Genomic DNA, 22294 nt, shown 5'->3' with positions numbered 1-22294 from the left:
GAGAGAGAGTTGGTGTAGTTTTGCTGTTCCTCCTCCGTTGGATGAGCGCAGACAACAGTGGTTTGCTTTCTGGTCCATAGTTTGAGTTGCCTGGCCGTAGTCGTACTACTGTGACTTGTCTTTACTGTGTCTTTGTCTCTATGGGTCTCTAAGTGTGTGTGTGGGTGTTCGATTCTGTCCATAGTATGGTCGCACTCCTGTAGTATCGACACACTGGCCAACCTTGCAAGCGAGACAAACTATTTTAAGAAATAAAAAAAAATCATCACATTCGGCAACGTGCGTTGGTATTTCTTCGCTCCCGTAGAATGTATAAAATTTGGTCAAAGTATCCCTCACGGCCTGCTAGGCAGGTAGTCGACTTTGATTGATTAAACACGTTATTTTTCAGGAACTTTTCATCGACGATAACAACTTTACAAAAGCGCTCCCCAACCTGCTCTCGTTCATCTTTAAATGTAATCTCTTTTCTTTTTTTTGGTATCCCAGTCTGTCTTCAATAATCGCTCTCGGCGCACATTCCTCTGCTATGTTGTTTCAGTTGTGTCAAGAATACGTGACGGAATATCCCCGTGAAGGATGCATGAATTATTAACCTAGCCACTTGCTCAAGTGCTGTAGTTCGCATGAATTAATGAGTAAACAAAAAATCCGAGGTCAGAGGCACCGTTGGAAGAGTGTTGCAGAAAACGTGCACTTTCATTTTTCTTCCTTGTTAAACACTGCGGTGAATGTAGCGGCCACTAGTGGCTGCAAGGGTTCAGACGATGCCATTAAATTCAACACACACCGACCGAGAAACGTCGACTGTTCACGCGCAGGATTCGACGCGTGTGTCGAGAGATTACGAATCGCGATTAATTGTGCTGACCCGGTGTTATCAGAGGTCAGAGGTCACTGAGCCCGGCACTGCTGAGAAGCTGGGTTCGAATCCGGGTTCAGCCACCAGTGATTAAACCGGTTCTAGATTTAAAGCTTTCGTGACTGCTAGGATCCATACTCTTTGGTTCTATTGGGTAAAGTCACGTAGGTGAAAATAAAACAAAAAATCACGACGTTTCAGCCACAACACAAGCGGCCTTCATCAGGTGAAGGGACGAGACTGTCTGGAGGACAGCGCTGTAGTGGAAGAAGCCACGCTTAGATCACGACCTTTAAGCTGTGTGAGAAGAAAAAGACCAAGCGCCTTGACAAAGGAATTAGCATATAATTTAGCATTGAAATGGCTCATTGAAATAGCCAAGTTAAAGTATACACATCCGCAGAGGTATCCCTTGACAAAGGAATTAGCATCGAATTTAGCATTGAAATAGCTGAGTGATTAGCTTGTAACTGGTCACAGAAATAGCTGTGTTAAAGTTAGAGCATATACATTCACCGAGGCACCTAGTACTCATCAAACAGGAGAATTTAGCGAAACACAACCACGCTCAGACATCGGACCTGTGTGCGAGCAAACAAGGTGTTCCGACAAAGAAATTAGCATAAAAATTAGCATTTGATTGGCGGATTTTAGGAAAGAGGTGGTGTACGTGCCGGTGGACTTGCAGTTTGGCGCAGGGGGGGGGGAAAGGGTTCCCCAAGTGCTCTAAGTTGAAGGAGTCAGACTCGGTCAGAAACGACTGCACGCGTGATTGCATGTATTTATTTATGTTGAACTTCTTTCGCAGCGTACGTAGCCAACCGTGCTAATCGGAGGTGCGATTGTAACCGATCGTATTAAATTTAGGTTTGCACTGCACGGTAGGTCGCTCATTCTCGGCTTTTGATCCCAAGGTCCCTCGAGTTCTCTTCCACTTAAACTCCACGCAGTTCAGAACCCGCACCGGTTCAAGTCAGGACTTGTTTTCATGCGCATGCAGATTAATGCTTTCATTTTTGTTGAATACTTTTATGCTTTCTATGAAGTGCCCGGTCGCCTTTACGTGCTATAAAAATGTAAATTGTATTGTATTTGGCGACATCGAAGCTCTCAAATGATCAGTTTCACTTCCATGCAACAATCTCTCAAGGTAGTGTGTGTGGGGAAAGTGCACCCCCTACTGTCTACAAACTTCACTTGCAATGATCCTGTTAAAAAAAATCTCTTCGGTCAGCTGTTCTCTTACACAGGGCACACGCGAGACTTCCGATTGTGGATTCTTGGACTATTGACACGGCGCCGAGTATTACTGAACTACGTAAAACATATATATCATGTAATTAATAACTGCATTGTTAAACCACTGGAAGCCAGTGTTATACAAATCCTACGTTATTAATTCTCAAAGCTGGAATAATCTGAATTATGTAACACACTAAATTTAACACAGCATGGATTTTGTGTGTGTGCAGTGATTCGTAACCAAGGCTTAGACCACCAGCTCACTAGATTTGAGAATTCGGTTTATTCCCGCAACGGCCAATTCCTTGATTCAAACCCAAATGGGGGGGGGTTATTAGCGATGCGAGCTTGGTACCTCTGACGTGGAACCTCTTTGACATGATGAACTGCCTGCATAGACAGTAGCCAGCTCATAATCTAACTGTCAAGTCAAGTGTATTTTTACACGCTGTTATTGTTGTATCCTCAAATTTTGTAACTACATTTTTACCTACTTCCCAATGTGGTATCGACTGCAAACTTGGTATACTTATGTCATATTGATGGCAATACTATATTCTATCATTAAAAATAAAAAATATATTTTTAAGCATTATTTTGTATAAGTTATGTTTCGGCATGGGTCTAATTGTCCACGCTCAACTGACGTTGGCTGTAAATCACCACGGTCCCCTTGCGTTATGGCAAGCCTCGTGGCCACTTCCTGAAGTCGTGGAGTTCTGACATTACTCGTACGGTACATTCCATTAAAGCGTGTTTAAAAAAAAGTTTTTTTATATATATATTACTTATTGTGTATCCAATAAGTAATATATATAAAAGACCACAGGAGGAGTCTCATTTGCAATGGCAAATGTGGGTCAACAAAACTGACAAAAAAGAAAACAAATAAAATGGAAGTACAGCAATGAAGCAAGTAGGAATTTGGAAGGAAAAAAAAACTACTGTGTCACATGGCAAATAGAAATAAATGTTGAGTGATAATACATTTCCAGTCGTTAAAGGTCGGCACGGGTAGATTATATTCAGACTCACCAAAGTGCAATTACAACTAAGTTATACAATTACACAGATGCATGTTGACTATCGTATTAATGTGTAAACGGATACGGATAACTATCAAGAGCAATTGCAATGCACTTGTTGACGCCATTGCAGAATTCGAACCTGTTTTCGGATGCCGGAGTTTGATGAAATGTGGGTCGCAGTCGGAACTCTCCGCTTCCTTTAGGAACCATTCTAGAGTAAAACACAGCCATATATAAGACAAAGATCCCCGTATAGCCTGAACAGACTGTTGGGGCAAGTGCCGTTCGCGAGCACCTATAAAGGCCGGCACACGGCACGCGAGGGGGTGGTCTGACGAGAACCAGTGCTCGGCTGAGTATCTTCGTCTGATAATATACACGGAGTGCTTCAAAAAAATGTTCACACTTCCGAGAATTTGCAACAATACCATGAGAAAGGTGCTGCCTCCGGGCTCTGGAGACCACGTGGAGAAGATTCCAGGCTTTCAGTGGATACTTTTTGAAGCTATTAACATACATTTGTTATCATGTTACAATGTATGCATTCTTTTTCCATTAAAAACGATAGTCCCATGTAAGTGTTAACATTTTTTTTAAAGTACCCCGAATGCTTGCTGGGAATAATATCCTTGCATTGCTTACATCATGTTGTGCCGTTGTGCAATGGTTAGCACACTGGACTTTAGAGCGCAGGTTCGACTACAGAATCAGAATCGTCATTTAGATTGGCGGAGGAATCCCATGGGGCAATCTAGCAGATGGCGAAGTAGGGGCAGGCCAGCAAGTTACATTCCATTTCAAAGAAAAATAATTGGCGGGCAATGTTTCAAACAGATCGGATGCGGTGGGGGTAAAGTGTGGGTATTCCCACCTCTTCCAAGACGTCTGGTCAGCCGTGGAAGAGGTGGGAAATGTAACCTCGGGAGAGCCCCCTCTAGTGGGAGGAGGCTTCCGCCAGCTGCTGCGCGAGCGAGAAATTGCAGGGCCTGCGCCTTCAACATCGTTTCCATGCGATTCTTTAAATACCGCATTGAAATAATGCGTGCGACCTTCCAAGGTACGGGACTATCGATAACTAACTAAACACAAATGAAATTCCTGCCTATAATACAGGTTTTTGGATTACAGGTTTTTTTTATTAACCCTACTTTGGTCGCGAAAGCCTACGTGTAGTAAATCTCGTGCCTTTTAAAATCGCGCAGATTCAAAGGGGGCCCGTGAACGCAGGACGGCAGACGAGAGCGAAGAGAACGCGTGGCTTGCATTGAGCGTGATCGGGACGTCGGGAATGCGGTGCAACAGGCAGAGAAATTAAACAAAGTCGAGCAGTGGCAGGAAAGGCGTAGGTAAAAGATCATTGTCGCCTACAAAGTCACAAAATGAAGTCTCCTTTTGAATGCACGAATCGGGTCATCGATGCACTTTAACACGTAGGCTTTCTGGACCAACTATTTATTCCTTATGAAAGTTGTGTTTTTGTCGGGTTAAATCGCGTAAATATACATGTCGTTAACCAATCACCATCACTACCCGACACAGCCAATAAGTAAGGTTTGTCACGTAAACAAAACGTGCCAATTAGTTACTATTTTGGCACACCGGTGTGCTGAAAAGGACTGTAAACCCAAAATCAGGAAGCGGACGATATGCAGAGCTCAATTCTTCATGAGCCGAATCGACGGGTGAATTAAAGCCACCGTGGACGTAATTCAATGCACTCGCAATGACTTTCTTACTGACAGTTGGACTTTTAAAGGCCATGTGCGCACAAAGAAATCAATGAGATTATAAAGCACCTCAATAAAGGGAAAATATGTAATAGGCGACTGTTCAAAAAGCTAATTGTGTCGCCTATTGAACACGTGTGTGGCATTAACGAGAAACTATAATAGGCGACGTTTCGGGCAATGGCCCTTCATCGCAGCACAACGAGACGGCGAATCAAGTGGAGCGAATGCACTTTCCGTAAACCAAAACAACAACAAATTAAACGGTTACCGGGTAAAACCATGACCCACTGCCTCTCCTGCGCGACGCCAATTCTCGACATAGCGTCCAAACGCGCGGCGAACGCCGAACGCAGGGGACTTGCTCGCCCCCGAAGGCCCGAGGAAGCAACGTCCGTGCGCAACGTTTTTACAACGTTTCAAAACGCCTCGAGTGCGTTGTCGCCGGGGGTGTCTCGAAGTCGAATCGGAGTCTTGGGGCAGCCACCCACGGCGCGCCGAGTCGTAATAAACACGTGGGCGGGATCCGGGATTTACGCGGGAAAGTTTGGACTCGTCCAAATGGACTTACACCGTTCCGGGAGGGGGGGTAAGTATCGGAGATGTATCATGTACACTCGTTATTCAATTAATCATAAGCAAATGCGATCTGTTTTATCCTGTATTTTTTCATTGTAAATGTGAATTAGAATGCGCGTCGATGTTTAGTTCATAGTCACGTATGTATTGGTAAACGAATGTGAATAAGACTTTCACTACCCCCCCCCACCACCAACTGTTGGACAAAATAAAAATAATTCAACCGCGCGAATTACGGGTTGGCGTTTGGACAAACGTCGCGGAACCGACCCCGCGTTTTTTAATTCACACATCGGCACAACGGCGCCGTGTGGCTCCATTCAAATGGCATCCTCCAGTTACCGTGGCCACCCCAGCGATTGACTGCGCACAGCCGCGGCGATAATTTAACATTGTTTACACAATTCGCAGATTATTTAAATAATAATAAAAAACCTTTTTCAATAACATTTTTTTTCCACACTGAATTTGCAAATGTGGCTTGAGGCCCGTGTTGGGGCCTAGTGCAGGGGAGTGCGGCCGGGCTCGGCTTGAATGTCCCGGCCAGGGGAGATGGAAGTGGAGGCGGTGGAGTCTCCAGGCGACGCCGGGGATCCCGACCTCGGGGACGGGGCGGCATTGAGGCGATACAACAGCGCGCCCATGATCAACAACATCGGGTAAACATCCTCCGGGATTTGAGATGTACTTGCTCCCGACATGCTAACGTGGAGTTTACCAACAGCGCGGTGATGAGGCCATAACGGTATCGATACCTAATCGATGTGACGTGACACGTTTTGTAGATGTACTTGGTCCCGGTACGCTAACGTGGAGTTTACAAGAGCGCGCCCAGGACGAGAACCAGCAAGAACCGGGATGTTAAAGTTTGACGACGTGGGTGGAAGTGACCGCCCCCCTCCCCGTCGCACGAATGTGGAATTGACGAGGCCGGTTAAAATCACGAAAGTGAAGACGGAATTGCTTTAATGCTGCGTCGCTCGAGTAGGCGAGGCAACTTGGACTTGTTGATCTCACGTGCGGGTACACGTAACGCATACAACAACAGCAACAAAAACACGTGTCCAATTCGGAGTAAACACGCGTGGGAGCGGTTATGCAGTGGTTAGGCCAGCCACACCGCCGTGCATCTGATCACGTTAGTTGCACACCCCCTCATTGCCACGGCCAACGTAAGAGGTGAGTGACCTCCGGTCTTGGCCAGGGCACCCCCCCCCACTTCCACTTCTTCAACCCCATGGCCCACCGTGGCATTGGGAGGCCCTCGTCCAACAGAAGATTAACTTAAGGGCTGTTCAATTATAGTTTCAATGAAAAAAATGCAAGCGATGGTGATGATTCTGCTTGCTTCAGTGTGTGAGCACGGGCGTGCTTGTGTGTGTGTGTGCTCATCTGCCAGTCATCCTCGGTCAACCCAAGGCACCGGGGTCTGTTCCGTGACCTCTTGCCAGCGGGCCTTCGACACTTCACGTGACCTCCGTGTGCACGGTGGCCTCAAAGTGCACCAAGCGTGGCCCGCGCGCTGTGGTGATGTCCCCGCCACTTAGTGGTGAACGGCAGTTTTTTGTTACTTGCTCATGCTCGCGTCTCCTCTCCGCAGCAGAGAAGGGAGCCCACTGTCTCTCGCGAGCGACGGAAAGAGTCGGAGAAACAGCGGCGGCTTCCTGAGCCGACAGGGAACGGTGAGACCCCGAGTGAAGACTTGTGTCTAGACTGTCTCCATCGTCACAGGCAGAGAGCCCTCCCCCCCCCCCCCCTTCTTCACACCTGTGCATCAAAAATGAACGTCGTAAACATTTCTGACATTTTAATAAAAAAATATGAACTAAAATCCAATCTTGGGCCTAAAGAAAAAAATTACCTTGTCGTTCATGAGGGTTGTTTGATCGTACAGATATCACTTGCCACGTACACTCGTTATGCCAGGAAATCAAACTACGATTGCTGGGTTCATAGTCTACGAAATAACTAAATCCGATACCAACCCCTCCGTCTGTTCTGTTTTTCCTCCGATGTTGTTTACTTACACTTTGTTTGTGTATCGTTTGCTTTTGCAGGCAACACCACCGTCACCTGGCAGAGTAATGAGCAGTCGTGTCAACCAGATTAAACAGGTGCGGATATTTCTACCACCAGCTGGGAGCAGATGAGTGGCACCGCTGATACTCGAGCAGCGAGTGAGACACTCTGACGGTGATTTGTTTTGCGTGCGTGCGTGCGTGTGCGCGCACGTGTGTGCGCGTGTGTGCACGTAAACAGGAGGAGGGAGCAGACTTGATAAATCGTGAAACAGCACACGAGAGGGAGACCAGGGCCGCCCTGCACATCAGCCAGTCGTGCGAAGATCTCTCCCTGGTGCGGAACAAAAGCAAACGGAAACATAAAATACGAATTTGCCCGTGACCAATTTTCACCCCGATTGCCACAAACCCGCGCGAGATCTCGGAAAAGCTAAGCAGGTTGGAACTTGGTTCGTACCTGGATGGGAGACTGCCTGTGAATGCTGTGAGGTCAGCAGAAGATGGCAGTTCAAGCCCTCGCCAAGTCTGAAGACTTATTTTGAGGAAGGTCTTTCATTGGGAAGTTTGGCTAATTTCATTAACGGTTGTTTGGCATGTGGGAGGAAACGGGATTATCCGGAGAAAACCCGCCACGCGTATGAGGGGATACTACTTGCGGCCGGCTGTGAAGTGAACGGTGGTTGTCCTATTCAAGGCCACCGTAATATAGCCACCGCGCAGAGGTTATATTCTTTGTTTTAGAAGGCAAAACTTTTCCCCCCCACATTTCAAGCAAAACTTAACTTTCTGGAGCGTCTCAATAGTGAGGAGAACACAGCGTCACTTGGTATCGCTCGGGAGTGGCTGAGCGTATTGCCCTGTGTGTTGTGCCGCTCAGAGTGAAGCGTTGCCCGAGCTGGAAAAAACCATCACTCAGCGCAGGTCGGACTTTTTCCCGCTATCGCCATCTCCGTCGCCCACCCGTGGCATCGGCAAGGTGAGGCCGTGGGTGATGAATTCAAATCTACACCAATTGGGAGAAAATATTGCTTTGTAAAATGAAGCGTAGGTCTCACATCAAGTGTCACGGTTTATTGTGCGGTCATTGGTGACTGGGCTGAGACTTTCGACTCAAAACTCCTGACAACCTGGTTTGATCACGAGCCACCAAAACCCGGATTCAAACCCAGAAACTCCGTGGTACCAGATTCACACAGCCAGTTTGGCTCCTCTGAGCCATTCGACCATGTTCACGTTCATTGCTAACCGAACGCCTCCCTGGTAAACCGAGTGTTCGTGGCTAGAGTCGTACCTAAACACTGTGGGGCCTGCAAATCAGAATCTTTATTTAGACTGGAAGACTCTGCTCTTTTTCACAGACATACATATGTATGTATGTTGAACTTCTTTCGCACCGTATGTAGCCAACCGTGCTAATCACAGGTGTCGAGTAGGGACGGGTGAGCAAGTTACATCAACAACAAAAATACAACAAAAAAACGGTATCAGAGCAAGATAGAGAAAAGTTAAGCAAGTTATACATTCATATAAATAAAGTATAGATTTATAAATTTCTCAAAGTACATAAATGAATTGCAGAAAACTATAACGAAGCATTCCAAATCACGTTAGTGCTGAGCGGCGAATCGATTTTATAATTAAGATTACATCAAAACAAGTTTGTAAAAAACCGTGCATACACGCAAGGGTGATGTAACACTTTTTAAACCTGCGTTTGGTCGTGGAAGTATTTCATTCGCAGTATGGAAGCCAACGGGGTTATCTCTCCGGCCAAAATGTTTGGCAAATATTTTTTTTTCCTTTTTTCTCTGGATTTTGTGTCTACGATTTGGGCAACTCTTTGACCAATTCGGCCAATTTTTAAACAGGGTAACTCCCCTAATAGCAACGCAGGTTCACGTTACACGTTGATTCACATTGAATCTTCTTTACAGACAGACGAACGGCATAGACAACTCGTTGTGGCCGAGTGTGAAAGCGTTAGACGTCAACGTTGAGCGTGGGTGTCGGGAGAGCTTTGACTGGGGTGTTTGAAATATTTGTGATGGTCGTGGGCGTCGTCTGAGCAAAGCGCCCGCTGCCGCTGTTTTGTGTTCCCCAGCAACTGTACTCCCCGTCACTGCAAGCGCCCGTCAGCCCCAGCAGGGCCCCGAGTCCTCGCCGCTTCACCACGTAAGCAGCCAATGCCACTCCTCCTCCTCGCCTCACCCTCCTTCATGGCCCCGATTCATTTAATCGCGCCTCGGATTAGCACGGTTGGCTACGTACGGTGCGAAAGAAGTTCAACTTACATACGTACATCGTTCATTAGCCAGCCCTTTTTTTTGTTTGCCCCCATCAATCTGCTACTGGATGACGGCCTTTCTGTACTCGTCGGTCGAGGGCCAGTTATTTGCAGACCTGGGATACCTGAAGTTTAGATAATCGATGACTGCCCAATTAGTGTGTTTAATTGCTCGACTAATCGCGTAACATGAAAAGAGAGTGGGGGAAAAAAAGGTCTCGCCTCTGCTCTCACATGTGACGCTGTACGGGAGGTGATGGACGGGGCTTGGTGATGTCATCTGATCATCGGCCTCATCACCTTGTGCTTGGTTCTTAGGGAGTTTTTTCGCTTTCGGGATGCAGGAAGTCAGGGTGGCTGTCATTTAAATGGACCAGAGTAATAGTGCCATAACAAAAAGTGTCCAATTATATTTTTTTCGGTTAATTAATCGTCTTGCTCTATTTGACCACACTGCACCACGCTGGTCAGTACGTTTAGTCAAAATGGACGGAGGCGCCATGGACAGGTTCGGGTATAACTCGCCACTGGTGTTAGCCATGGCCGGGAATCGAACTGATGTGTGCCGGGTTCATATCTCAGCGCACTGGCCGCTGCACAACTGTTCCACCCCGAGCCCACGATGCAAAAGAACGAGTTTATTCCTCTGCTACCTACGCCTTTGTTTACCATGACTCAGGGGTTCGTGTTGCGAGTTTTCATCTTGGTTTTGGGGGTCAACTCATTCTATCGCTCTAATCGATAAAACTCCTTACTAGTGCGTGCGTGCGGTCTTGCACTCGCGCGCGTGTGCGCCTTATTCGTTTCTTAACAGAAAACGAAGTGCGAGTCCCATCAGCCACATTCGCCCCAGCACCCTCGGATCGCTCAAGAGGAAAGGTGAGCCCCATTGAGTGCTTGCACACCTGGCATTGCTGTTGTCATCTATGCATGTATGTATGCATGTTGAACTTCTTTCGCATCCGTACGTAGTCAACCGTGCTACTCGGAGGACAACAATCTAAACACAAGCAGTTCTGAAGAAATGAGTTTTCAATCTTGATTTAAAAGTGCATTGCTCAGGCGGCTTCCTTAATTTCGGAAGGAAGAGCGTTCCAGACGGCCGCAGAAGTGAATCTGAAAAGCGTGTGACGCAGTGCCTCCTGTCAACAGAAGGACGCGGAGAGAAAGACGAGGAGACGCAGAGTTAAGGAGGCAGCACATGTAGAGAGACGTAGAGCGATTCGACACAAGAGACGCCGCGAGAGACGTACGGACAGTGAGGTGGACACGGAGGGACGCGGGAGGGCGTTGAGCATTCAAATATAGAGAATAGAGGTACGGAGAGAGAGGAAAGATGTCGACAAAGGCATTCGGACACAGAAAACAAGAAACTAGGAGACGGAGAAGTGCCAGGGGTGCGCACAAACGGAGAAATGCAGAGGTGCGGTGAGATACGGAGAGACGGCGACAGTGTGCAGCATGCTTGTTGTTTAACTGCTTGGCTCCCATTTATTTACTTTTTCAAATTACTTGCTTTATATATCCAGGAAAGCCACACTTGAGTCGTATGACTCGTGTTCATGTGGATCCTGCTTTGGGTTTTTTTATTTTAAGATGTTTTCAGCCAATTAACGACGAGCTGTGTTTATTATACAAGTGTGGGAGAAAATCGGGAGCACCCGGAGAAAACCCCACGACTCGCGCAAGGGTGCAACCCGCTCTATCCCCTTACAAATGGAAGCGGATGGCGATTAGTCCACATGTGCTGTACTGCCTTCTGGCGAGACACCCCCTCGATGCCCACAGGGAGTTCCACAACAACATCTGTGCGGTGATTCACCAACCCCCGCTGCTGCCTCCACACAGCGCTGGATCACAGCCTGCAGCCACGTGCAGCACAACCACCACCGCCGCCCGGCTGTCTGTTGGGGGAAAAATGCTCGGCTTAGGGCGGCAACTGGAAAGTCTTAATCGGCTCTCCGTAGCCTAAGGGCTCTTCTCTCATGATTGTGGATGATAGAGGATGCTGCGTTGTTTCGCGCACCTGTCCGTTCCGCGCGCCTGTGAGCTGTTCCGCGCACCTGTGCATTGTTCCACAGCCGACTTTGAAGTGGATCACACCTCCAAGCGCCTTTTTCTTGGTACCGGCGACTTGGAGTTCAACTTCACATCGAGCATGCTCAACCAGAGGTCAGAGTTCACTTGCACGCTCACACGCACACACGGGTCCTTGTAAGCCTTTGTTAACTGCAGGGGAAGGCTCTCTTAGTCAGTGCCACCTATGACGTGTATCGTGTTGTGAGTCGGTTATTGCGTCGTGTTTTGTGCGCCATGAATCACGTGCGGTCGTGAATTCGTGTGCATCGCGCGTTTTTTTCGTAACGTGCGTCTCGCATTAAAACGCCGTACCGTCAAATCGCCGCGCATTTTGAACCGCCGTGTGTCCCGAATCGTGTCGCGAGGTGAGGGAGGGTGATCGCGCATCCCTCGCGCTCATCGCTTTGCCTCTGTTCTTCCTCCAGCCTGTCGCCCTGCAGCAGCAGCGATTGCCGCCCGTCCCCGGCCACGTCCCCACACGTGGACACCCCCAGCCCCGCCCCCAGTCCCGCCCACGCCCCGCTCTCATTGGCCGCTCTCTCCCCGGACACCGACCCCGGCCGCTCCCCCAGCCCCGCCCACACCACTCTCTCATTGGCCGGCTCCGCCTTCACGCCGGTGTCGCGATGAAACGTTTCCGAACCCTGCGGAGTTCGGATGGCTCCCCGCAAGCGCGCCCTGTCGCGGTCGAGCGCGACCGTGGGGAGGTGAGGTGAGCGTCGGGTATAGGAGGCAACGCAAACAAAAACAACAAAAATAACGACGAGGGTTGGCGACTAATTATTTTTTGGTTAGCGAAAGGGATTTCGATCCAGGGCAGTGCGACGGTTTGTAATCCTGTAAATAAAAATAGAAATAATCCGTCCACTGACTTTCTAAATCCCGGCCTACCATCTCCCTGATCACGTGTCATCACCAGAGGTTATTTTCCCTACCGTGCACCGACCACCATCGTCTTGATGTGGCTGGTTCCCACAAATGCACAACGCACCATGATACAGCTGTCGTGCCATCTCCCACAATGCATCCTGATGTAGCTGTAGTGGCAGCTGTCACAATGCACTGCGCGTCATTAAATTGCCTTAAAAAATACGGCAAGCATCACTCAGCCATGTCAGTAGAGGACGCTGCAGTGGCACTCGAGGCATGTGACCATGTGTTTAAAATGATTTCCGTAGCAAAGCCTCAAACTGGAGTCGTACCACCAATCAACAACGTTGGTATACAAGCTGTAGTGCGTGGACCCCTGGTGGTCTGCAAGGCCGTGGGATGCACTCTGCTGAACTGTTGCAGACATTCCGATTTAGAATTGTGTTTATGTTGAACAATATGTCATTGGTGCACGGTGGTCCGCGCAAATTATTTGTAGAAATTTTGAGAACGACTTGCTGGCCTAGACGATAAAATAGGCCTGGCTGTCTATCGACGAAGTTGTAACCATTTGATAATTTTTTTAGGGTTGCCATCTATCTTTATTTAATCTCTGCACATGCTTGGCTTGCAGTCTCCCCATGCACAGCTTGAGGAAGGCATTGCCCAGCAAGCGAGCATACACTTACCAAGAATACTCGCCACCCCCAGCAACCTCGGGCAAAGCCGTCCGAGGAACACGCGCGGGGGTAATTTTGACGGTTTATTGTCGACCGATTTTAGAAAGTACGGCTTATTTATTGAATGTCACTGATTTGACGCGCAGACACACGAAACAGAATGCATCAGCGTCGCGCATCTCGGCGTGGGTGAGAGAGTCCGTTGGTCCGGGCCCGGCCTGCGCCATGCCATATTTACGGCCATTTCTACCCCCATCAGGAAAAGGGGGTCAAGCAATTGGTCTCAGGCCTAATTGGTTGACGCACCCTTTGGCCGTGTAAAAAAAAGCCACTACGTGATTACACTAATGATAGCCCCGCATCTTTAAAGCGTCCGAATCGTACGTCCGAAATCACGGAACTGCTCTTAATTACCGCCGCCTTCTCAGGGAATGACCCGTTGAGCAAGGTGAATGTTGCGGGTGACGATTCCTCATCGGAACGGTAGCGACCTGAGGACAAGGACGACCCAAAAAAACGTTGAGCGGCAGCCATCGCGAGGCACCTGCGGCAGGCCTAAGTAGTCGCCGCGCGGCAAGTGTGCCCTCGTTTCTCGGTTAAAAGAAGGTAAAGGCGAAGCAATGCAGAATGCGTGCTCACGACACTACCGGCAGAAAAAAAATCTCCAGAGGGATCTCTGGAGAGCCTCCCTCGAGATGGTATTACGGCGGATCGCTGACGAACTGCTTTCTTGAGCTGAGCGGCACAATGACACAGCACGCGGGATGATGCAGTAACGCGGCGGCGTACCCTTAGTTACTTACCCCGCCACCTCGCCGTGTTGTGCGTTGCAGTACCTCACACGTCGCCAAAACTTCATCGATCATTGAACTATTTGTGGGGGTTTTTGCGTCACGTTTTTTTTTCCCCACTTAAAGTGGCACTTCTGCAGGGGCGCGTCTGCTGCGTTAAAGGAGGGCTTGGCGCGGTGTCGACTTGGGCTCTGTAACCCTCCACCAACCTGGCGGGGCCAGATGACCCAACTGGCACATGTTGTGCCCGCTTGGCCACTTGTCTGGCTGGGGGGCTATGGCTGCAATTGACGTCTTACGCCCGCGCGGCTTGACCCAACGTAACCCAGTTATGAATCGCGATGTTGGTCGACGAATTAAATCGAGTACGATGCAATCAGTCGTCGGGTAATTTGCTATGGGGGAAAGACAAAAAAGCCATCGGGGAGCCCTTGGGTCTGCCACCTTTTGCCGCACCCAAAGGCCGATTGCCTGCTGATTTCACGTAACATTTACTCGCGCAAATTCTAAAGTCCCGCCTCGCCCAACATAAGTAATTTTTGTTAATTACTTACAGCCCTTTTGTCAATCCGTTGACAGGTGAAGGGCTTCCCACGCCGCATCAGTCGGGGCGGGGCGGGGCGGGGGGGGGGTTGCTTGACCATACTTCACCATACTGGTCACTGCCGGTTGGTGAAGGGGGCACCCGAGGACCGGTTCGTATATACCGCTCGCCACCTATGTCGGCCCTGGCTGGGAATTTAACTCGGCCCGCGGCGAGTTCGTAGCGCCGCGCGGTAATGACCACGGCATCAACTTCAACCCCTCCCGCCGGGGTCTTCACTCAAGCGAGGCCTCAGTGGGCCGTTAGGTCACGTTGGGTTCTTTACGTGTGAAAACACCCCACCCATCATCATCATCATCGCGCTGCTGTCGAGCCCCCAGTGGTTTCAAACGTGTGGCGGCCCTCACACCGATGATGTCTTATCGGCGAAAGTGACCCGCCCCCCTCTGATAATGAGTGAAGAACGCTGAGCTACGTCGCGCCTCGAGCGAAGGTGGGTCGCGAGCCACCGTAATGGTTTTACGATCTGCCGCTTTGTACCGTGCGCTCCTGTAGACGACGCTGTGCTCGCATGTCTGCTGCAAAAATCGCCGCGCGTCCGTCGGCCGTTTTGTTCGAGTGCAGCGAGTTTTTTTTTTAATTCGTTTTGTTTTTGTTGCGTCTTTTCCCCCCCCGCGGTGTTATCCCGACGGTGTGCTATCGGTGTCGCGTCGCGAGATGTAGAATCCGTTGAGGTCTCTCGCGGAGCCAGTGGTCACCCTCGTGTGGGAGAACGGCCCGCGGAAGCGGATAACACGGAGCTACCACTGAGGTCCCTTTTAAGCGGCCTCTGAGAGTATTGCCCATCGGGTGACAGTCGAACCAATGCTTTGTTTAATTCTCACAGCTGGAAGTTTAAAACCAAATTCATTGTTACGTTTTTTTTTTAATTATGTGCAGCCATTGGTGACTGGGGCTCAGTCCGTCCACTCGCCACGCTTGAGAACTTGGGATGAACCCAGAATATCGGCGGTGCCAGCTCAACGCTCTGACCTTGCCACCGGGGGGCCGCCTCTTTTAGCACGATCTTTGAACCGTTCAGGGAGGCCACGTTAGCTACCGTGGGCCACCGCTCCCGAGTCCTTGCCTCTTGGCCCGTGGCCCAACCGCGCCCTTGAGCTGAGGTCTATGCGAGACGTCGCAGGCTGCCGTATGCATCGAATACTCCGTCTTTCGATAAAGGTGGAACGCGATTATGTTGCAGAAAAAAGTAAGAGTAATACCCGTATTTAAACGCTTGTACGATAACCCAACATTAATTTAACACTTGTCTCGAAGAGCAATCGTATGGGCCTCATTTAATTTTCCCACGTAGTTTTCCATGCCAAAAGCACAGGTCACCAAAGAGCTCATTCCCTAAAACATCGCTCAACATTTCTAAAACATTTCCACAAAAATGAGTGTTCTCGAACAAGCGAGTGTTGCACCAGTGCTCGTGTCCATTTGTAGCCCTGAACCAATGTTGGAAATTCCACAGTGGTACGCCAGAGGCTAGTCTATCCTAGCACAACCACAAAGTGGCACCGCTCGTTTTACCAACCACGGAGGGATGGTGGGTCGAGCCGGACCTCAACCAGGATTCGAACGTCCGACTTCCTGACCGTGAGCTCTCTGACCCCTGTGCCACTCGGCCAATGTCAACATGAACGTGATAATTGTTGCAAACAACTGTTAACAGTTGCCCCCACCTAACGTCGCCCATAGACCTTGACAGTTGAGAACATCTTGTCAAAGGTAACGATGCATCTTATTTGTGTGTGACTGTGTCTGCGTGCGTGCGCGCGCGCGAGTATGTACAAATGCTCACTGTGTTTTTCCTTGCTTGTGAAATGGTACCCTTGTTTTAATGTTGCTCCTTTGCAGTGCATTTCCATTGTTTTGAATTCCGACGAAAACTTAAATTGCAATGCCACATTCGGCCACGCGCGAAATCCGGGTTGGACGACTGGCGCGGAAAACGCTGCGGCACAAGCGAAATGTGAGAGAGCCACGAGGCCCAACACAGATGGGAGCTCGGCAATGGATCATTTGAGAGTTGAGTTGGGCCCTGAGTTGGGCCCTGAGTTGGGCCATGAATTGGGCCGTGAATTGGGTCAAGAGTTGGGTTGCGAGTTGGGCCGTGAATGGGTTGAGAGTTGAGACGTGAGTTAGGCCAAGAGCTCGAACTTTCCGGGCCAGTCTCGCACGTGCAGCCGCGCCCCAATTCACTCCGTCAGAATATCCGTGCGCAGGGGAAATTCGTCGCCAGACCTGTGACAATCAAGCATTGCTGTGGGTGGTGGGAACGTTTGATTTTTAACATTTAACATCATGAGCAATGCGGTCCCTACCCGTTAAGCGTTTCTCGGAACCACCTCTGCCCAACTCGCACGATAATTCAAGTCCCCGGAAAAATCAAGGAGGCGACACCTTTTTTGCGCGTGTTTTAAATCACCCCGGGTTGCCTTTCAAATTGACTTTTAGAAATCCGGCAAATCCAGTGGGCTCGAGTTGGCTCGAGTTGACTCTCGCACGGGGGCAACTAGGTGTTTGGTGAATGTATGTAGAAATTAAATCATTTTGTAGAGATGGCTGGGTCGCGCTGTGGCATTAACCACACTGGGTGGAATGACCTCTCTCCGCTTCGACGTTTGCCGTGGCTGGGAAGGTGATTAACATCACGTCGCCCCGTTCCGCCGTTGGCACCGACACTGGTAGGGCCCGAGTTGCCTCCCCAGAACATAACCCCGGGCAGCATTTGGCGGGGTTTGATAATACAAAAAAACGTCGTTGGACGCGTTTACTTAAATGGTTAATAATTCGTGCCGACAATTCCGTCGACATTCGTCGTGATGTCTCTGTATATATTATTATTATTATCGTGATTACTATTGCTGCTGCTGTCTTTATCGCATCTGCCGTTGTTCTTAGTTGGCGTCTTAAGCATTTGCTAACGAGTTCTTCGCCGATTGTAAATAGAATTGCGACGGCAATTAACGAGGAGGGCGGGAGGGGGGCGGTGGGGGGGGAAGGCAAGCTGATCGGTAGATTAAGGGGGGAGATCGGCAAGGCCGCCAAAACCGAATAAAAACTGGAATGAACAAGAGTACCGCTACAGAGATGTGAACTATTTGCGGGCTGTATGGATCAGCGGCAGCCGCGTGTGCTTTGTGCGTAGGTATGTTGAACTTCTTTCGCACCGTATGTAGCCAACCGTGCTAATCGGAGAGTGTGGTGAGGGTGTGGGTGAGTGACTTTGAGTCTATGTATGTTGAACGTCTTTCGCACCGTACGTAGCCAACCGTGCTAATCGGAGGGTGCGGTAAGTGTGTGGGTGAGTGACTTTTAGTGGGTGAGTGACTACAAGTCTTTGTTGAAATTCTTTCGCACCGTACGTACCCAAGCGTGCTAATCGGAGGGGGCAGTGAGTGTGTTGACGGCATCCATCCGCCAGCAACAGCAGCAGACGATGAGATTTGCTCCTCTGTGTTTTCTAGCAATATGATAGACCAGTTTGGTTTCACTTTCCCGACGGTGGCTCTAAAAGGCCCATTCCGGAATGGGGATGACGATGACTAACCACACTGGCAATTGGATGAATTGTCGCGACTCAATTAAAGAGTCGAATGTTGTTTTTCCACTTCTGGTTTTAACCGGCTCGTACTCGTCTGCGTCGCGTCACAAGACGGAGAGTTAATTATTCGGACCACTCGCAGAACGGTCCGTGGAAGGAGATCTCACAGAGCTGCTTCTGAGATCACACGTGGCCACTTGTATACACACTAGGGGGCAGCACTTACCCACATGCCCTGCTGCACATAGATAAATGTCACGTGAGCAAAAACCAACAGTTTTCATTCTCAGTGCTGGAATTGAGCCAAATTTAGTGCAAAATAACATTTCAGTGTGGTGGTTTTCGTTGTTGTTGTGAAGTCATTGGTGGCCTAAGCTGAGACCATCATCTCAGAGACCGGCTTGGTACTCTGACCTCTCAGCCAATCGGCCACCCTTGAGTCGATTGTTTTTTATTCCGATGAATTGAGTGGCCACCAGCGAAGGGGTCACTTAAACCCATTACGGCCACTGAAATACCGGATTAAAATAATCATTGCATTTTATATAGCGTCATTCATGCAATTGCATCCCATAGCGCTGTACATCAATTATCCGGTTCCGTACAAAAAAATACGAAAATAAAAGCCCGCTATAACATAATAGGTTTTACCCTTTCTGGCAATCAAACAGTTGTGTGAAGATGTTAAAACACCAAACAGAATCCTTATTAAAGGAATCCTGTCTGCATTAACCACACGTCCTTGTGGTGAACATGCAAACAAAAAAAACATCCTCTGAGAGTATATGCATTGTCATATATTTTCAGAGCATGGTGTTTTAGCATCTTGACACCTGTTTTTTTGCCAGAAAGGGTAACCTATTGTTATATTTTACAACTGGCAAGAAAAGTTCCATGTTAAAAACCCGCTACTAAGCAGAATTAAAAAATGAATAAATAACGAGAGAAAAAATGCACGTAAGAAAAAATTATCGCAGAGAAAATAAATTAAAATAAATAAGTTCGTTAGGTCTCCATACCCCAGACCACAATCCCAACATTTCGCCGGATTTTGGATAACCTTCACTGGATCTCCGTGGCTACCAGATGATTGCCTCTCACACGTCCATTATGAATCTTCTGAGCCATCATCTGCTCACCTTCACGTTCATTGCTCACCGAACGCCCACCCTTCCACCCCCTCCCACCGTGCGCCCTGTGGTAGTGGCTATAGAGCTCTTCGTAAACACTGTATGGGGGGTGGGGGGGTGGATCTCATGAACGAATTGCTGGAAATTATCTATTTGTTAACGAAGCGCGTGGTGCTGTACGACTAATCGATTTCAAAAATGTAATTTAACTTAACTATGTTGAGTCGGCTGGCCAAGGTTGGCCAAAACCTAGGCCCACCTTTCACCGACCCTGCCATTAAAACTAACTGCAACGTTTACGGATCTCGATTAAGAAAGACACCCTCCGATTGGCACAGTTGGCCACGTATGGTGTGAAGGAAGTTCAACGCGCAGCAGCAGCAGCAGCAACAACAACAACAACCGTCGCTTGCTCAAAACACAATCGAGCAAAACAAGACTTAAAAGTAACAAATCGCGCGTGCTTTTTTTTCCCATGTTCAAGATTCAACTGAAAGGGCAACAGCAGCAGCAACAACAACAAAAAAGCCCAGGAGGGGGGGAGGGAGGGAGGGGGTGGCGATGTTGGTCTCTGGTTTGCGGTGGATATTTCAGTGCTGAAAGGGGGGGGGGTAAAAATTCGACCGAGAGATAAAGACACCCACACTTGCCTCTGCCGGGGTTTGCCTTCGGCTTGTATCGCACGCTTTCTGTGAGCAGGGGATTACGGGACGATGGTGGTGGTGGTTGGTTGGTTGGTGTTGGTTTCTGGAGCTAGACTCTGCAAAAGGTGGAGGTTTTGGAGAGAGAGAGAGTGGGAGCGGTTGGATCTTTAAACCACGCATAGGTGCAGCACTGCATCTTACAAAAAAAGCAGTTGTAACTTTTCTAATAAAGGTTTTTGGGTTAGTATAAATGTGTCGTAACCCTCCACTACCAGACAAATCCAGTTTTCTCCGATACCAAGGTTATTTGCAAACCCACGGGTTTTTATCAGAGATTTGTTCACGAGGCAATTCAGATCTACTAGCACAGACACAATTTCAACCGAGAAGATGGTTTCAAATTAAGCAACCATTGGAAAGATGTTCTAAATCGAACCAAACATTAAACTAATTTTCAATGGTACAGTATATTTTTCAAGTAGTGGTACCCCAAACTTTCGCAGCTCTTAAATTCCCTTTTCACACCATCAATAGGGAAACTCCCCCCCCCCACGCCAACCGGCATGTGCACTTGCATTTACACAACTTCTATGCCAAGTCGGGCAATCAAATGCTATTTTTTTATGCTAATTCCTTTGTCAAGGCACCTTGTTTCCTCGCACACAGCTTAAAGGTCGCGGTCTGAGCGTGGCTGTGTTCCACTCCAGCGCTGTCCTCGAGACAGCCTGGTCCCTTCACCTGATGAAGGCCGCTTGTGTTGTGGCCGAAACGTCGTGATTTTTTGTTGTTTTATCTTTTTCCTACGTGACTTTACCGAATAGAACCAAAGACTATGGATCCTTGCAGTCACGAAAGCTTTAAATCTAGAATTAAATCCAAATACTCTCCAACACACTGGTGAGCTGATTTAGTAACTCATTGGCACTTTTTGTTTACGTGACAAACCTTTCTGGCCGTGTCGGGTGGTGGAGGGTTACGACACATACTTTTGCGATTTAACCCGAAAACTTTATTATGCATAATAATGGTCGCAAAAGCCTGCTACATGAGTTACGCGGAGACCCACTGACTCACATGGAGTCCCCACTGACTCGCACAGAGACCCACAGACTTACGCAAAGACCAATAGACTTACACAGAGACCCACTGACTCACACAGAGACCCACAGACTTACGCAAAGACCAATAGACTTACACAGAGACCCACTGACTCACACAGAGACCCACTGACTCACACAGAGACCCACAGACTTACGCAGAGGCGCAGAGACCCACAGACTTACGCGGAGACCCACTGACTCACATGGAGACCCACAGACTTACACAGAGACCCACAGACTTACACAGAGACCCACAGACTTACACAGAGACCTACAGACTTACACAGAGACCCATTGTTTCAACTGTCGCAGTGGGAGATCGAACCAACGACCTTCTGGGTTGCAAGTCCCGTGCGCTAACCACCTGCACCAGCCATGCCTTAATAGGCGATACTCGATAACAGCATTTGCCCCAAACAGTCTTATTAGGGCTACAACGGGGGTGTGTGTGTGTGGGGGGGATCTTTGTCTTTGTTTTGGTGCGGTAAGCGTAGGGTTGGCATTGGGGTTTGGGGTTAGCCAGAAACGAAAAGGGCGATTCCTAAATGTCAGGGGTAAAATACCCTCAATGTGACACAATCAGCGGCTGCGGCTGCTGCTGCTGCTTCAGATCAGTACCAGCAAGTTGCCCTCGTCACAGCAGTCCGAGGTTAGTGGCCATGGTCAAAGCCGCGGCAGTCTCAGCGCGAATCAAATCGCTCGGCCCACCCACGCACCGCCCCGCTCCACGACCGCCATCATCGTGGCCAGCAGAGTCGGGGATTCCCACCTCTTCACATCACATTCATCATGTATATAATGTGTATATTATATATGTGTGCGTGTTCTTGTGCAGCCTTGGCATTAATTAAGCGTGTTTGTTATTGCAAATGCTCCTCCGGGCGTGTGCCACTGACGAATATGTAAAAGCAGATTATCTGATGCGTGTATCATCAGTGGCAGTTCGCCTTGCTCAATCCACTGCTGGACTAAGGACACGTCAGAGCTGCCACCATCTCTCACGATCCTGCGATTGTAATAGTTCACCTAACGCACAGATAATATACATTTGTATTGATATAGCGGAAATTTGTTTACATGTTTAGAATGTTAAATGACGAATTAAATTACGTTTTTTTCAA

At 48.7% G+C, this 22294-nt stretch overlaps 2 protein-coding genes across 4 annotated transcripts in view; one reads left to right on the top strand and one right to left on the bottom strand.

The window, feature by feature from the left end:
- RNASEH2B (ribonuclease H2 subunit B) overlaps positions 1-5556 on the bottom strand; it is a 38012-nt gene extending 32456 nt beyond the window's left edge. The window contains exons 1-2 of one of the 2 annotated variants that reach the window (XM_032972136.2): positions 5131-5556; positions 3272-3343 (exon numbers count right to left, since the gene is read on the bottom strand). In XM_032972136.2, the coding sequence (XP_032828027.1) occupies positions 3272-3343; positions 5131-5182 (124 nt within the window). In that variant the 5' untranslated portion in view covers positions 5183-5556. The remainder of the gene's footprint in view (positions 1-3271; positions 3344-5130) is intronic. The other variant, XM_076074382.1, reaches the window with a different exon arrangement.
- A 113-nt stretch (positions 5557-5669) lies between these two features.
- LOC116952612 (P2R1A-PPP2R2A-interacting phosphatase regulator 1-like) lies at positions 5670-22294 on the top strand. Of its 2 annotated transcripts, none has more exons than XM_032972138.2 (9): positions 5670-6097; positions 7042-7120; positions 7496-7552; positions 7698-7793; positions 8337-8435; positions 9561-9631; positions 10558-10622; positions 11825-11915; positions 12248-22294. In XM_032972138.2, exons 1-9 carry the CDS (start codon positions 5973-5975, stop codon positions 12450-12452), a joined length of 888 nt encoding a protein of 295 aa, XP_032828029.1. In that variant the 5' UTR covers positions 5670-5972; the 3' UTR covers positions 12453-22294. The 2 variants fall into 2 exon arrangements, with proteins under 2 accessions (XP_032828029.1, XP_032828028.1); XM_032972137.2 differs by having other exon boundaries at positions 7039-7120.

Source organism: Petromyzon marinus, chromosome 47 (genome assembly GCF_048934315.1).
Source record: "Petromyzon marinus isolate PM22_M1 ecotype Great Lakes invasive population chromosome 47, UKy_Petmar_22M1.pri1.0, whole genome shotgun sequence".
Taxonomy (NCBI): Eukaryota; Metazoa; Chordata; class Hyperoartia; order Petromyzontiformes; family Petromyzontidae; genus Petromyzon; species Petromyzon marinus.
The sequence above is the reverse complement of the archived record's forward strand: the minus strand, read 5'-3'. Positions and strand labels throughout refer to the sequence as shown.